Source organism: Bufo bufo, chromosome 11 (genome assembly GCF_905171765.1).
Source record: "Bufo bufo chromosome 11, aBufBuf1.1, whole genome shotgun sequence".
In the NCBI taxonomy this organism is placed as follows: domain Eukaryota; kingdom Metazoa; phylum Chordata; class Amphibia; order Anura; family Bufonidae; genus Bufo; species Bufo bufo.
In genome coordinates, this window is record NC_053399.1 from 101,191,195 (window position 1) to 101,208,956 (window position 17,762).

The following is a 17,762-nucleotide window of genomic DNA, read 5'->3' on the forward strand; positions in this document are numbered from 1 at the left end:
GGGACCAAGGACGGCTGTCCAGGGTCACGGACCAGTAGGGCTCACCGGAGGAGTGGCCTAAGGACCGGCAGTTAGTAGAACTGACAGGGGACGTGGCAGTCTCATCTATTCTGACCACTTCCCACCAGGGGTTTCAGGTGGCATTAGGGGCTAGCTCTCACAAGGCAGGTAGCACGGCCTTCCTTGGACTCAGACCTCCAGAGGGCGGTCTTGGACCAAGGACGGTGGTGCCGGGAAACGGTCCGGCAGGGCTCACCAGAAGCGTGGCCTAGGGACCGACAATTCGTGGTACATTATCTGTTCAGAGCTGAGTTTTTGTGGATTGCGCACCAGATTCCGATAAGACAGAGGCATGGACAGGAGACGTAGCCACCCCTTGGGTGTTGGTCATCGAGTGTGTCATGCGCTTCCCGGGAGAGGGCGCATAACAGGCCCAGACCGTCCAGAAGCGGGGTACGACCAGATGGCTTGTGAGAGGACCCACCAGGTGGGTCAGCAAGCGTGGATGCTGGTTCCCGTACCTCAGGACAAGCTTCAGGCAGCCTGGGAGGGCCCGTACCTCGCGCACCAGCAGCTCAATGTCAGGATGTACCTGGTCACCCTGCACCACGCCCGGGGAAGGCAGAAGGCCACCCCGTGAACCTGATGTAGGCGCATCATGAGCGGGATGCAGGTGCCCTCCCAGAATGCCGCCCCTTCCGGGTACTGTTAACCAACACGTCTAGAAGGACGGCGTCCACCAAGATGCCGTTGGGCATGGAGTATGCCCCTGCCACTTCTAAGCAGATGGTCAAGCTGCTTATGGGACTTGAAGGGTACGCGGAGGTCATTGCCGTCTTCGGTCCTACATGGGAGGATCCCCGAGAGCATCTGGCGCAGATGCTTGGGCAGATCTGCCAGGGAGGCTTGACCATTACGCCAGAAAAAGTGCCAGGTGGGCATAAGCGAGGGGCCCAGGGCAGCTGGGGAAGTTTTGGAACCGGAGCCCTGGAGAGTGGATGCCAGCGCATCCTGGCTCACCCTCCGGGACAAGCACCAGGTGATGTCCTTCCTGGGCACCGCAAGGTACTACAGGGGGTTCGTGCCCCACTATAGTAGCCTGGCAAGGCCCCTGATGGACCGCACCAGGAAAAGGCTGCCCTCTGCAGTTGATTGGACAGACTGCGAGACAAGCTTTCAGGCGCAGAAGGACGCCCTTTCCAGCTTCCCAGTACTCCAGGCAATTGACTTTACGCGGCCGTTTGTAGTACTGCCTGATGCCAGTAATCGTGGCCTCGTTGTCATGCTCCGTCAGGGTGACTTCATTGGCCAGGGGCGAATGGGAGGTGGGTACCCGGAAGCCTTGCGCTCCAGCCATACCACTTTGCCATTCGCCACCAGAGAGGGTGCGGATGGGCGCACGGGGAAACAAAGGAATGTGCTTCCACTAGCGCCCTCTAAAAGCGGGAGGTGTGAGGAATATGGATTACTGTCAGCCATGTCCTCACACCCACCATTTGCTGAAAGATAACAGAGGTAGTGAACTCCACAGGAAGGCCCTGCTTCAAAGCCGCAGTCAGATAGCAGAAAACTCCTAGCAGGCCACATTTGTTTACATTTCACACCTCCGTTCAGACAGCACGGATCCTGCAGGAAAACCTCCCTGCAGGGGGTCGAAGCCATTCCCTAGTTCAATCACATCTAGCAGACCGCATGGAACCGGTGATTTATAAGGAATTATGAATTGCCTGGCCATCATAGGCGCAAACTGGATACATATTTGTGTCCCGGTGGCCATGATGAACATGTCCATGGTCTTAGTTTGGTGGCGAGATGCCAGGGAAGGGAGATATACATATCTCCCCACAGAAACCAACTAACAGTACCATGTTTGGACTCTACTTGTACCCGGAACCCAGGTGGGTCTGTTGGTCGCAGAACCATCTCCCTGTGACCTTCTTGCCTGGAGCTATGAACCCTAAAGTGTTTTGTGGGTCATTTGCTGCCAGTCCAGCAGAGGGGGGTGGAGCCCGCCCAAAGGCCAGGGCTACAGGTTAAAAGGCTTGTGCCAGCAAACGGGCGTGTCTTTTTCTGATAGGGGGTAACATCGTGCCATGTGTTTGGAGAGACCAGCTGACATCACTGCCCCCCACGTGACCGCAGCCAAGGACTATTACACCACCCTAAACGTGACGTCAAGCGGGCACGAGGCGTGGTATTCCTCACAGACTCCAAGTGTTATCTCTTATCTTTTTCCTTCTTAGCGAATGAAATAGGCAGGAGCCTCAGAGGGGGGGCGCCTTCTCTCGCTGCAGATTTTATTGAGCAATTTTCCGTGACTGAAAATCAGTTCCATTGATTTGACTAGAGGGGCAATGGATTTTTTCACACCCCATTCAGGGGAAGGGAACTGATTTTCCGTTGTGGAAAATTCCGCAAGAAAACCTGCAGCCCCTTCAGTGCACTTCTCTAGCTGTGACATTGTCATCCAGGCATGGGGTACAGCACGTTCTCTCTGCAATGCATCAGACTATGCTCTGTGTTCACATGTGGATGGTCAATCTGCTCCAATGTATGTTCAAGTGCCTGAGCAGATCTGCTGTAGGGCTGACAGGTGGTCTTTAGACCCCACAGAGCTTCTGCTCTGCACCTCTCTCTGTCTTCTGGCCTCGCGGAGGCTGGGTGTCAGCACTACATTATCCATCGACTACAGAAACATGGCCGCGCCTAAGACGAGGAGGAGAAATGGGGGCTGGGAATTCGTCCCAGATACCTTGTGCACACACACAGTTTTAACCCCTGCTCCACACATAACCGCCATGTACATTAGGACGTCCACAGGGCTCCTTCTCCTATATCAGGCCTGTGGGACCCCCTCCCTTCCTTGATCCACGTCCCAGCAGCCGGGGAGATTATGTATAGAATCCATGACTGCAGGAAGTGAGGTCTGAGGCCTCAGACAGGGACTTTTGATCTCAGGGAAGATGGCGGCGGCCGGTGCAGACAATTCCTCATCGCTTTGTTCCTATCGCTGCTTCCCCTACTCATCAGTCTGCTGGGTCACGTGACGCGGAGGGTAGGCGCTGATTGGCCGCAGCTTCACATGCGCTGCCCTTGGGTGTCAGTCAGCAAACGAGCGGGATGTTGAGGACGTGCAGCCGCCTGCTGAGCTGCGGGTCACCGGGAATCACCCAGATCCGGGTGAGTGTATCCTGCCGCACCGTGTGAAGACCGGCGGACGCATTTCCCTAGCAGCCATAGACTATTCATTGTCAATATGGATCCGAAAATGAAAGCGGAGAGCAGATTGGTTGCTATGGGCAACGCCACTCCTGTACATCCCAATAGCCTCCAAAAAGTCCCACTGTACCCGCCCCCAGCACCCCCACAAGCTCACAGCCCCGCCCTCCTCCCCACAAGCTCACACCTCTCCCCCAGCCCTCCCCTCCTCCCACAAGCTCACAGCTCCGCCTCCAGCACTGCTCTCCTCCCACAAGCTCACAGCTCCGCCTCCAGCACTGCTCTCCTCCCACAAGCTCACAGCTCCGCCTCCAGCACTGCTCTCCCCCCACAAGCTCACAGCCCTGCCTCCAGCACTGCTCTCCTCCCACAAGTTCACAGCTCCGCCTCCAGCACCGCTCTCCTCCCACAAGTTCACAGCTCCGCCTCCAGCACCGCTCTCCTCCCACAAGCTCACAGCTCCGCCTCCAGCACTGCTCTCCTCCCACAAGCTCACAGCTCCGCCTCCAGCAACGCTCTCCTCCCACAAGTTCACAGCTCCGCCTCCAGCACTGCTCTCCTCCCACAAGCTCACAGCTCCGCCTCCAGCACCGCCTTCCTTCCACAAGCTTACAGCTCCGCCTCCAGCACCGCTCTCCTCCCACAAGCTCACAGCTCCGCCTCCAGCACTGCTCTCCTCCCACAAGCTCACAGCTCCGCCTCCAACACTGCTCTCCTCCCACAAGCTCACAGCTCCGCCTCCAACACTGCTCTCCTCCCACAAGCTCACAGCTCCGCCTCCAACACTGCTCTCCTCCCACAAGCACACAGCTCCGCCTCCAACGCTGCTCTCTTCCCACAAGCTCACAGCTCCGCCTCCAGCACTGCTCTCCTCCCACAAGCTCACAGCCCCGACTCCAGCACTACTCTCCCCCCACAAGCTCACACCTCGCCCCCAGGCCTACCCTCCTCCCACTAGCTCACAGCTCCGCCTCCAGCACTGCTCTTCTCCCACAAGCTTACAGCTCCGCCTCCAGCACCGCTCTCCTCCCACAAGCTCACAGCCCCGCCTCCAGCACCGCTCTCCTCCCACAAGTTCACAGCTCTGCCTCCAGCACTGCCCTCTTCCCACAAGCTCACAGCCCCGCCTCCAGCACCGCCCTCTTCCCACAAGCTCACAGCCCCGCCTCCAACACTGCTCTCCTCCCACAAGCTCACAGCTCCGCCTCCAGCACCGCCCTCCTCCCACAAGCTCACAGCTCCGCCTCCAGCACTGCTCTCCTCCCACAAGCTCACAGCTCCGCCTCCAGCACCGCTCCTCTCCTACAAGCTCACAGCTCCGCCTCCAGCACCACCCTCCTCCCACAAGCTCACAGTCACACCTCCAGCACCGCTCTCCTCCCACAATTTCACAGCTCCGCCTCCAGCACTGCTCTCCTCCCACAAGCTCACAGCTCCGCCTCCAGCACCACCCTCCTCCCACAAGCTCACAGTCACACCTCCAGCACCGCTCTCCTCCCACAATTTCACAGCTCCGCCTCCAGCACTGCTCTCCTCCCACAAGCTCACAGCTCCGCCTCCAGCACTGCTCTCCGCTCACAAGCTCACAGCCCCACCCTCCTCCCACAAGCTCACAGCCCCGCTCTCCTCCCACAAGCTTCCAGCACCACCCTCCTCCCACAAGCTCACAGCACCGCCTCCAGCCCCACCCTCCTCCCACAAGCTCACAGCCCCGCTCTCCTCCCACAAGTTTATAGCCCCGCTCTCCTCCCACAAGCTCAGTCACACCTCCAGCCCCGCTCTCCTCCCACAAGCTCACAGCCCCGCTCTCCTCCCACAAGCTCACAGTCACACCTCCAGCACCGCTCTCCTCCCACAATCTCACAGCTCCGCCTCCAGCACTGCTCTCCTCCCACAAGCTCACAGCTCCGCCTTCAGCACTGCTCTCCGCTCACAGCTCCCCCTCCAGCCCCACCCTCCTCCCACAAGCTCACAGCTCCGCCTCCAGCCCCACCCTCCTCCCACAAGCTTACAGCTCCCCCTCCAGCCCCACCCTCCTCCCACAAGCTCACAGCTCCGCCTCCAGCCCCACCCTCCTCCCACAAGCTCACAGCACCGCCCTCCTCCCACAAGCTCACAGCTCCCTCTCCAGCCCCGCCCTCCTCCCCCAAGCTCACAGCACCGCCCTCCTCCCACAAGCTCACAGCTCCCTCTCCAGCCCCGCCCTCCTCCCCCAAGCTCACAGCACCGCCCTCCTCCCACAAGCTCACAGCTCCCTCTCCAGCCCCGCCCTCCTCCCCCAAGCTCACGCCCCCTGTAGTCTGTATATTTGTGATTCTAGGGTACGGTGGTGGTTGAGCGCTGGTGGAATGTTCCACTTGCCAAAGAGGGGGAGGAGCCATACCTTCACCCTCGGAGGCACCGCATCTATCGGGTGCTGGAGGACACCAAGCACAGCGCCAAGGAGAAGATGGAGCTGATCCTGACGCAGAACGTTCACCGTAAGGCCGGGGCGGAGGGGCTCCGGGGGTCCCCTGTACCTAGGGCCACAGGCAGCTCCTCTACTCTTCTCTCTTTCAGGGCTGGGCAGCCTCGGGGACACGGTGCTGGTGGACAAACGGCGGGGGCGGAACAAGCTGCTGGCACAGGGACTGGCGGTCTACGCCTCCCCCGAAAATAAGGAGAAGTTCGAGGAGGAGAAGAGGGTGAGCTCTGGCAATATGGTGGGGGAGGGGTCGGTGGGAGGGCTGCACTTCTGACGGCCCTGTTTCTCCATTCCAGTTGCAGCTGTCGGGCGAGCTTGGAGGCAGGAAACAGACCTGGACGGGCGAGATGGTGAGCGATACAGAGCCCCGCCCCCCACTAATTCACGGCGGAAAGTCAGGGCACGCGCCTCATAATTGGGGTTCATTCGCCCGTCCGTATGAATGGGGCCGCAAAATACGCGGAGAGCACGTGGTGCACTGTCCACATTTCTATCATAGTGCCGGCCGCGTGCGGTCCTCAAAATGCGGAACACACGCGAGTGAATGGTCATGTGACTGTGAGGCGTAACCTATAAATACACCACCGCGGAGCGCTCTCCACGTGTGAGGAGCACATCCTGAGACTCTGCACAGAAGGCAGATTAGGATTTACTGATGACATAAGACGCCGCTGATTAGGGTAAACCGCTTATCCTCCGCCATGGAGTGTGAGGGGCGGCCGCTGATTTCTGCTTTTTGCCCCCAGACTCTGAATTACCTGAAGAAGTCTCGGCTGACGGTTGAGATGAAGACCAACGTAAAGTGGCAGCTGAACCAGGAGATTGTGGCACGGAATCTACTGAAGAGCGTAAGGAGAACGCCCGGAAAGGGTGTCACGGTGGAGCTAAGGCTGGATGATGCAATGGTGTCAGGGGTAATGGCGGACGTGGCTTGTGAGTCCTGGGTGATGGTGGACGTGGCTCATGTGTCCTGGCCGTATGTCCTTGGTGATAGTGGATGTGAATCTTGTGTGCTTAGTCGTTGTTGATGTGGAAATTGTCCTGAGGGATGGTGGACACAGCTTGTCTGTCCTCGGTAATGGTGGACATGGGTTGTGAATCCTTGGTGACCTGTAATGTGGCTCAAGTGTCCTAGGTGATGGTAGATGTGGTTTGTATGTCCTGGGTGATGGTGGACGTGACTGTGTCCTAGGTGATGGTGGACATGGGTTATGTATTCTCAGTGATGGTGGACATGGCTTGTGTGATGGTGGACATGGCTTGTGTATTTTCAGTGATGGTGGACATGGCTTGTGTGATGGTGGATATGGGTTGTGTGTCCTTGGTTGACAGTGGGCATTGCTCAAGTGTCTTGGGTGATGTTGGACGTGGCTTTTGTGTCCTTGGCGGAGCTGGCTTGTATGACTACCCCAGTCATGGTGCAAATGTTGTGCCGATTCACAAGAAAGGTAGTAGGGAGGAATCGGGCAACTATAGGCCAGTAAGCCTGACACCAATAGTGGGGGAAACGAATGGAAACCATACTTAAGGAGAGGATTGTGGAACATCTAAAATCCCATGGATTGGAAGATGAAGAACAGCCTGGGTTTACTTCAGGGAGATCATGTCAGACTAATCTTATAGATTTTTTTGACTGGGTGACTAAAACAATAGATGGCGGAGGTGCAGTAGACATCGCTTATCTAGACTTCAGTAAGGCTTTTGATACTGTCCCACATAGAAGACTTATCAATAAAGTGCAGTCTTTGGGCTTGGACTCCCATATTGGTGAATGGATTAGGCAGTGGCTGAGGGACAGACAGCAGAGGGTTGTAGTCCATGGAGTATATTCAGACCAAGGTCTTGTTACCAGTGGGGCACCTCAGGGGTCTGTTCTGGGACCCATATTGGGTAATATACATTGCAGAAGGCCTCGATGGTAAGGTTTGTCTTTTTGCTGATGACACAAAGATCTGTAACAGGGTTGATGTTCCTGGAGGGACACACCAAATGGAAAAGGATTTAGGAAAACTAGAGGAATGGTCAAAAATCTGGTAACTAAAATGTAATGTTGATAAGTGCAAGATAATGCACCTGGGGCGTAAAAACCCAAGAGCAGAATATACAATCAGTGACACAGTCCTGACCTCAGTGTCTGAGGAAAGGGGTTTAGGGGTCATTATTTTAGAAGACTTAAAGGTAGGCAGACCATGTCATAGAGCAGCAGGAGATGCTAGCAGAATGCTGGGGTGTATAGGGAGAGGCATTACCAGTAGACAGAGGGGGGCACTCATGCCGCTCTACAGAGCACTAGTGAGACCTCATCTGAAGTATTGTGCTCAGTACTGGAGACCATATCTCCAGAAGGATACTGATACTTTGGAGAGAGTTCAGAGAAGAGCTACTAAACTAGTACATGGATTGCAGGATAAAACTTACCAGGAAAGATTAAAGGACCTTAACATGTAGAGCTTGGAAGAAAGACGAGACCGAGGGGAGATGAGAGAAACTGCTAAATACATAAAGGGAATCAACAAGGGAAAAGAGGAGAGAAGATTTACAAGAAGAAAAACTACCACAAGAGGACACAGTGTTAGATTAGAGGGGCAAAGGGTTAACAGTAATATCAGGAAGTATTACTTTAGTGAGAGAGTAGTGGATGCATGGAATAGCCTTCCTGCAGAAGTGGTAGCTGCAAATACAGTGAAGGAGGTTAAGCATGCCTGGGATAGGCATAAGGCTATCCTTCATATAAGATAGGGCCGGGGGCTATCCATAGTACTCAGTATATTGGGCAGACTAGATGGGCCAAATGGGTCTTATCTGCCGACACATTCTAGGCTTCTCTGTACAGGGCCGTATGTCCTTGTGATAGTGGATGTGAATCTTGTGTGCTTAGTCATTGTTGACGTGGCAAGTGTCCTTGGTAATGGTGGATGTGACTGATGTGGCTTGTATGTCCAAGGAGATAGTGGACGTGGATTGTGTGTCCTTGGTAATGGTGGAGGTGGCTTGTAAGACTACCTCAGTCTAGGGTTGGACGATATCACAAATATTCCCACGATAACGATATATATCGCGATAAATGCCCATTTAGAAGGAAAAAACACTTGGGGCCACAAGGAGACGTTATACTGTATGGGGGCAGCCACAAGGAGACGTTATACTGTATGGGGGCAGCCACAAGGAGACGTTATACTGTATGGGGGCAGCCACAAGGAGACGTTATACTGTATGGGGGCAGCCACAAGGAGACGTTATACTGTATGGGGGCAGCCACAAGGAGACGTTATACTGTATGGGGGCCACAAGGAGACGTTATACTGTATGGGGGCGGCCACAAGGAGACGTTATACCGTATGGGGGCAGCTACAAGGAGACGTTATACTGTATGGGGGCAGCCACAAGGAGACGTTATACTGTATGGGGGGGCACAAGGAGACGTTATACTGTATGGGGGGGCACAAGGAGACGTTATACTGTATGGGGGGCCACAAGGAGACATTATACTGTATGGGGGCAGCCACAAGGAGACGTTATACTGTATGGGGGGGCACAAGGAGACGTTATACTGTATGGGGGGGCACAAGGAGACGTTATACTGTATGGGGGGCCACAAGGAGACATTATACTGTATGGGGGCAGCCACAAGGAGACGTTATACTGTATGGGGGCAGCCACAAGGAGACATTATACTGTATGGGGGCAGCTACAAGGAGACGTTATACTGTATGGGGGGCAGCCTCAAGGAGACGTTACACTGTATGGGGGCAGCTACAAGGAGACGTTATACTGTATGGGGGCAGCCACAAGGAGACGTTACACTGTATGGGGGCAGCCACAAGGAGACGTTATACTGTATGGGGGCGGCCACAAGGAGACGTTATACTGTATGGGGGCCACAAGGAGACGTTATACTGTATGGGGGCAGCCACAAGGAGACGTTATACTGTATGGGGGGGCACAAGGAGACGTTATACTGTATGGGGGCAGCCACAAGGAGACGTTATACTGTATGGGGGGCCACAAGGAGACGTTATACTGTATGGGGGCAGCCACAAGGAGACGTTATACTGTATGGGGGCAGCTACAAGGAGACGTTATACTGTATGGGGGCCACAAGGAGACGTTATACTGTATGGGGGCAGCCACAAGGAGACGTTATACTGTATGGGGGCAGCTACATGGAGACGTTATACTGTATGGGGGCGGCCACAAGGAGACGTTACACTGTATGGGGGCAGCCACAAGGAGACGTTATACTGTATGGGGGCAGCCACAAGGAGACGTTATACTGTATGGGGGCAGCCACAAGGAGACGTTATACTGTATGGGGGCAGCCACAAGGAGACGTTATACTGTATGGGGGCAGCCACAAGGAGACGTTATACTGTATGGGGGCAGCCACAAGGAGACGTTACACTGTATGGGGGCAGCCACAAGGAGACGTTATACTGTATGGGGGCCACAAGGAGACGTTATACTGTATGGGGGCAGTCACAAGGAGACGTTATACTGTATGGGGGGGCCACAAGGAGACGTTATACTGTATGGGGGCAGTCACAAGGAGACGTTATACTGTATGGGGGGGCCACAAGGAGACGTTATACTGTATGGGGGCAGCCACAAGGAGACGTTATACTGTATGGGGGCCACAAGGAGACGTTATACTGTATGGGGGCAGCCACAAGGAGACGTTATACTGTATGGGGGCAGCCACAAGGAGACGTTATACTGTATGGGGGCAGCCACAAGGAGACGTTATACTGTATGGGGGCAGCCACAAGGAGACGTTATACTGTATGGGGGCAGCCACAAGGAGACGTTATACTGTATGGGGGGGCACAAGGAGACGTTATACTGTATGGGGCAGCCACAAGGAGACGTTATACTGTATGGGGGCTACAAGGAGACGTTATACTGTATGGGGGCAGCTACAAGGAGACGTTATACTGTATGGGGGCCACAAGGAGATGTTATACTGTATGGGGGCAGCCACAAGGAGACGTTATACTGTATGGGGGCAGCCACAAGGAGACGTTATACTGTATGGGGGCAGCCACAAGGAGACGTTATACTGTATGGGGGGGGCACAAGGAGACGTTATACTGTATGGGGGCAGCCACAAGGAGACGTTATACTGTATGGGGGCAGCTACAAGGAGACGTTATACTGTATGGGGGGGGGCACAAGGAGACGTTATACTGTATGGGGGCAGCTACAAGGAGACGTTATACTGTATGGGGGGGCACAAGGAGACGTTATACTGTATGGGGGGGCACAAGGAGACGTTATACTGTATGGGGGGGCACAAGGAGACGTTATACTGTATGGGGGCAGCCACAAGGAGACGTTATACTGTATGGGGGCAGCCACAAGGAGACGTTACACTGTATGGGGGCAGCCACAGGGAGACGTTATACTGTATGGGGGGGGCACAAGGAGACGTTATACTGTATGGGGGGGGCACAAGGAGACGTTATACTGTATGGGGGCAGCCACAAGGAGACGTTATACTGTACGGGGGCAGCTACAAGGAGACGTTATACTGTACGGGGGCAGCTACAAGGAGACGTTATACTGTATGGGGGCAGCTACAAGGAGACGTTATACTGTATGGGGGGGGCACAAGGAGACGTTATACTGTATGGGGGCAGCTACAAGGAGACGTTATACTGTATGGGGGCAGCCACAAGGTGACGTTATACTGTATGGGGGCAGCCACAAGGAGACGTTATACTGTATGGGGGCAGCCACAAGGAGACGTTATACTGTATGGGGGCAGCCACAAGAAGACGTTACACTGTATGGGGGCAGCCACAAGGAGACGTTATACTGTATGGGGGCAGCCACAAGGAGACGTTATACTGTATGGGGGCAGCTACAAGGAGACGTTATACTGTATGGGGGCCACAAGGAGACGTTATACTGTATGGGGGGGCACAAGAAGACGTTATACTGTATGGTGGCAGCCACAAGGAGACGTTATACTGTATGGGGGCAGCCACAAGGAGACGTTATACTGTATGGGGGCAGCCACAAGGAGACGTTATACTGTATGGGGGCCACAAGGAGACGTTATACTGTATGGGGGGCAGCCACAAGGAGACGTTATACTGTATGGGGGGCAGCCACAAGGAGACGTTATACTGTATGGGGGCAGCTACAAGGAGACGTTATACTGTATGGGGGGGGCACAAGGAGACGTTATACTGTATGGGGGCAGCTACAAGGAGACGTTATACTGTATGGGGGCAGCCACAAGGAGACGTTATACTGTATGGGGGCAGCCACAAGGAGACGTTATACTGTATGGGGGCAGCTACAAGGAGACGTTATACTGTATGGGGGCGGCCACAAGGAGACGTTATACTGTATGGGGGCAGCCACAAGGAGAGGTTATACTGTATGGGGACAGCCACAAGGAGACGTTATACTGTATGGGGGCCACAAGGAGACGTTATACTGTATGGGGGGCCACAAGGAGACGTTATACTGTATGGGGGGGCACAAGAAGACGTTATACTGTATGGGGGGGCACAAGGAGACGTTATACTGTATGGGGGCCACAAGGAGACGTTATACTGTATGGGGGCAGCCACAAGGAGACGTTATACTGTATGGGGGGGCACAAGGAGACGTTATACTGTATGGGGGGCCACAAGGAGACGTTATACTGTATGGGGGGGGGCACAAGGAGACGTTATACTGTATGGGGGCAGCCACAAGGAGACGTTATACTGTATGGGGGCAGCTACAAGGAGACGTTATACTGTATGGGGGCAGCCACAAGGAGACGTTATACTGTATGGGGGCAGCCACAAGGAGACGTTATACTGTATGGGGGCAGCCACAAGGAGACGTTATACTGTATGGGGGGGCACAAGGAGACGTTATACTGTATGGTGGCAGCCACAAGGAGACGTTATACTGTATGGGGGGGCACAAGGAGACGTTATACTGTATGGGGGCCACAAGGAGACGTTATACTGTATGGGGGGCAGCCACAAGGAGACGTTATACTGTATGGGGGCAGCCACAAGGAGACGTTACACTGTATGGGGGCAGCCACAAGGAGACGTTATACTGTATGGGGGCAGCCACAAGGAGACGTTATACTGTATGGGGGCAGCCACAAGGAGACGTTATACTGTATGGGGGCAGCCACAAGGAGACGTTATACTGTATGGGGGCAGCCACAAGGAGACGTTACACTGTATGGGGGCAGCCACAAGAAGACGTTACACTGTATGGGGGCAGCCACAAGGAGACGTTATACTGTATGGGGGCAGCCACAAGGAGACGTTATACTGTATGGGGGCAGCTACAAGGAGACGTTATACTGTATGGGGGCCACAAGGAGACGTTATACTGTATGGGGGGGGGCACAAGAAGACGTTATACTGTATGGTGGCAGCCACAAGGAGACGTTATACTGTATGGGGGGGCACAAGGAGACGTTATACTGTATGGGGGCCACAAGGAGACGTTATACTGTATGGGGGCCACAAGGAGACGTTATACTGTATGGGGGGCAGCCACAAGGAGACGTTATACTGTATGGGGGGCAGCCACAAGGAGACGTTATACTGTATGGGGGCAGCTACAAGGAGACGTTATACTGTATGGGGGGGGCACAAGGAGACGTTATACTGTATGGGGGCAGCTACAAGGAGACGTTATACTGTATGGGGGCAGCCACAAGGAGACGTTATACTGTATGGGGGCAGCCACAAGGAGACGTTACACTATATGGGGGCAGCCACAAGGAGACGTTATACTGTATGGGGGCAGCTACAAGGAGACGTTATACTGTATGGGGGCCACAAGGAGACGTTATACTGTATGGGGGCAGCTACAAGGAGACGTTATACTGTATGGGGGGCCACAAGGAGACGTTATACTGTATGGGGGCAGCTACAAGGAGACGTTATACTGTATGGGGGCAGCCACAAGGAGACGTTATACTGTATGGGGGCAGCCACAAGGAGACGTTACACTGTATGGGGGCAGCCACAAGGAGACATTATACTGTATGGGGGGGGCACAAGGAGACGTTATACTGTATGGGGGCAGCCACAAGGAGACGTTACACTGTATGGGGGCAGCCACAAGGAGACGTTATACTGTATGGGGGGGCACAAGGAGACGTTATACTGTATGGGGGCAGCTACAAGGAGACGTTATACTGTATGGGGGGGCACAAGGAGACGTTATACTGTATGGGGGCAGCCACAAGGAGACGTTATACTGTATGGGGGGGGGCACAAGGAGACGTTATACTGTATGGGGGCAGCCACAAGGAGACGTTATACTGTATGGGGGCAGCCACAAGGAGACATTATACTGTATGGGGACAGCCACAAGGAGACGTTATACTGTATGGGGGCCACAAGGAGACGTTATACTGTATGGGGGGCCACAAGGAGACGTTATACTGTATGGGGGGGCACAAGAAGACGTTATACTGTATGGGGGGGCACAAGGAGACGTTATACTGTATGGTGGCAGCCACAAGGAGACGTTATACTGTATGGGGGCAGCCACAAGGAGACGTTATACTGTATGGGGGGGCACAAGGAGACGTTATACTGTATGGGGGGGCACAAGGAGACGTTATACTGTATGGGGGCAGCTACAAGGAGACGTTATACTGTATGGGGGGGCACAAGGAGACGTTATACTGTATGGGGGGGCACAAGGAGACGTTATACTGTATGGGGGCAGCCACAAGGAGACGTTATACTGTATGGGGGCCACAAGGAGACGTTATACTGTATGGGGGCAGCCACAAGGAGACGTTATACTGTATGGGGCACAAGGAGACGTTATACTGTATGGGGGCCACAAGGAGACGTTATACTGTATGGGGGCAGCCACAAGGAGACGTTATACTGTATGGGGCACAAGGAGACGTTATACTGTATGGGGGCCACAAGGAGACGTTATACTGTATGGGGGCAGCCACAAGGAGACGTTATACTGTATGGGGGCAGCCACAAGGAGACGTTATACTGTATGGGGGCAGCCACAAGGAGACGTTATACTGTATGGGGGCAGTCACAAGGAGACGTTATACTGTATGGGGGCAGCCACAAGGAGACGTTATACTGTATGGGGGCAGCCACAAGGAGACGTTATACTGTATGGGGGCAGCCACAAGGAGACGTTATACTGTATGGGGGCAGCCACAAGGAGACGTTATACTGTATGGGGGCAGCCACAAGGAGACGTTATACTGTATGGGGGCCACAAGGAGACGTTATACTGTATGGGGGCAGTCACAAGGAGACGTTATACTGTATGGGGGCAGCCACAAGGAGACGTTATACTGTATGGGGGCAGCCACAAGGAGACGTTATACTGTATGGGGGCAGCTACAAGGAGACGTTATACTGTATGGGGGCCACAAGGAGACGTTATACTGTATGGGGGGGCACAAGAAGACGTTATACTGTATGGGGGCCACAAGGAGACGTTATACTGTATGGGGGGGCACAAGGAGACGTTATACTGTATGGGGGCCACAAGGAGACGTTATACTGTATGGGGGCAGCCACAAGGAGACGTTATACTGTATGGGGGGGCACAAGGAGACGTTATACTGTATGGGGGGGCACAAGGAGACGTTATACTGTATGGGGGGGCACAAGGAGACGTTATACTGTATGGGGGGCAGCCACAAGGAGACGTTATACTGTATGGGGGCAGCCACAAGGAGACGTTATACTGTATGGGGGGGCACAAGGAGACGTTATACTGTATGGGGGCAGCCACAAGGAGACGTTATACTGTATGGGGGCAGCCACAAGGAGACGTTATACTTTTATATGTCATTTTTCACCATTTCTGGTATCTGTAATTAGTCAATTGACTTCTAGTAACAACAAAAACATTACAGGGTTAATTCTGTACCAGAACGAGTGGTTTATAGTAGGGATGTCCCGATACAATTTTTTTTTAGACCGAGTACCGATACTCTTATTTAAGTACTCACCGATACCAATTATAACAATTAAATAAATAACACATTTATTTTGTGAGCACTGACCAACCAAAAGTCCAAAACCCAGCCCCCAGCCTCTGATCAGCCCCTCATGTGCCTCCCAGCCTCTCCCTCTTATCAGCCCCCTCTGGTAACTCCCCCCCCCCCCCCCCCCCCCCCCAGTATTAATCATTGGTGGCAGTGGCCATAGGGTCCCCCTCATTGGTGGCAGTGCCCCCCCAGTATTAATCATTGGTGGCCACAGGGTCGTCGTCCCCATCATTGGTGGCAGTGCGCCCCCCTCCTCCCTCCCCAGTATTAATCATTGGAGGCCACAGGGTCGTCGTCCCCATCATTGGTGGCAGTGCGCCTCCCTCCCTCCCCAGTATTAATCATTGGAGGCCACAGGGTCGTCGTCCCCCTCATTGGTGGCAGTGCCCCCCCCAGTATTAATCATTGGTGGCCACAGGGTCGTCGTCCCCATCATTGGTGGCAGTGCGCCCCCCTCCTCCCTCCCTCCCCAGTATTAATCATTGGAGGCCACAGGGTCGTCCCCCCATCATTGGTGGCAGTTTGCAGCTCTGATCGGTTACCATGGTAGCCAGGACGCTACTGAAGCCCTGGCTGCCATGGTATGTTAGTGAGCAGCATTAAACTCACATGCGTCGTGGCCGCCGGGCGCTCCTTCTTCTGTCTGTGCGGCGCATTGCTAAGACTTATAGCTTTAGCAATGCGCCGCACAGACCTATGAGAAGAAGGAGCGCCCGGCGGCCACGACGCACGTGAGTATAATGCTGCTCACTAACATACCATGGCAGTATGCTAAGAGCGCCGCCGCAAGCGGCCAGCAGGTATCGGGGACATTTGCACGAGTACAAGTACTCTGCAAATGTCCCGTATCGGTTCATGCTGGGGCGGGTGGCTGCAGATTTAGAAGCGGTCAGCGCACATGACTGCTTCTATGACGTCACAAAATACCGATATCGCCGTTTTTTTAATACCGCGGTATATCGGGATACTGCTATATCGCCCAACCCTACCTCAGTCATGGTGCATGTGGGCCGTATGTCCTTGGTGATGGTGGATGATCTTGTGTGCTTAGTCATTGTTGACATGGCTCGTCTGTCCTCGGGCATGGTGGACGTGGGTTGTGAATTTTTGGTGATGGTGGACGTGACTGATGTGTCCTAGGTCATGCTGGACATGGGTTGTGTATTCGCGGTGATGGTGGAGGTATGTTGTGTTCTGGGTGAGGTGTGTGTGGTCCTGCCTTCATGAGGTCTTTGTTGGCCACTGATGACCTGCCATCTCCTCTCTCCAGTTAGGGGTGGTGGCGCCTGCGGAAGCGCTGAAGATTCCAGAAGAGCCCATCACCAGGTTCGGGGAGTACTGGTGTGAAGTGACGGTGAGCTCCTGCAGGCTGGGGGGGTCCATGTTGTGTACTGGTGGGGGGCATATTCTGATTCTTTTCCTTCTCCCCTGTGGCAGGTGAACGGCATGGACACGGTGCGGCTGCCAATGGACGTCGTGAATTACATGAGACCGAAAATGAAACGATACAAGCACTGGTTATCCAAGCAAGCAGCGAGATCAGAGGGCGGCACTACCTCGGAGTCACCAGCAGAGGGCGACATTACCACAGAACCCTGAGCAGAAGGCCCTCATACCTCACAATCGCCAGCAGAGGGCGACGTGGCCTCAGAATTGGCACCAGGTGGCAGCGCAGCCACACACTGAACCCCCCGGGGGGATTTGCCTGTCTTTGGACTGTCGGCCCCTCAGCCTCGCACATTGACATTCATTTGTAATAAAGTCTCCATGTTGGGTGGCGTTGCACCGCAGTCACATGACGTGGCGCTGCTTTGTTATTGGTCAATGAAGAAGGGATTATGGGAGCAGAGGATGTGTAGAAACGTTTCCGCCGGGGGTGGGGGTGTAAAGGCGGTGCAGCTGGCTGCCTACAACCTGACACCTGCCGGCCGCCATTGTCTGTGACACAATGTGCCGCCCTCCGCATAGAATAGCCCCCTCCAGGGCAGCGTGCTGGAAACCCCCTCAGCACAGCCTGGTTAACTCATTCCCTGCCGGTCTGGGACAGCACGCGGGGTGGGGTGG

The 17,762-nt window shown here is 54.5% G+C and overlaps 1 protein-coding gene across 1 annotated transcript; it reads left to right on the forward strand.

Moving 5' to 3' along the window:
- The first annotated feature begins 3,044 nt into the window (after nt 1-3,044).
- MRPL9 (mitochondrial ribosomal protein L9) lies at nt 3,045-17,494 on the forward strand. The gene is made up of 7 exons (XM_040412638.1): nt 3,045-3,180; nt 5,540-5,699; nt 5,779-5,903; nt 5,980-6,033; nt 6,430-6,531; nt 16,969-17,052; nt 17,136-17,494. The coding sequence occupies exons 1-7, from the start codon at nt 3,121-3,123 to the stop codon at nt 17,295-17,297; spliced, it is 747 nt and encodes a 248-aa protein (XP_040268572.1). The 5' UTR covers nt 3,045-3,120; the 3' UTR covers nt 17,298-17,494.
- The last annotated feature ends 268 nt before the right edge of the window (nt 17,495-17,762 follow it).

What these genes read in the sequence shown, in the direction of transcription:
- MRPL9 (XM_040412638.1), top strand. Translation starts at nt 3,121, where the DNA reads ATGTTGAGGACGTGCAGCCGCCTGCTGAGCTGCGGGTCACCGGGAATC. An exon ending in AGTTCGAGGAGGAGAAGAGG is followed by an intron (nt 5,904 to 5,979) that starts GTGAGCTCTGGC and finishes TCTCCATTCCAG; the next exon opens with TTGCAGCTGTCGGGCGAGCT. An exon ending in CACGGAATCTACTGAAGAGC is followed by an intron (nt 6,532 to 16,968) that starts GTAAGGAGAACG and finishes TCCTCTCTCCAG; the next exon opens with TTAGGGGTGGTGGCGCCTGC.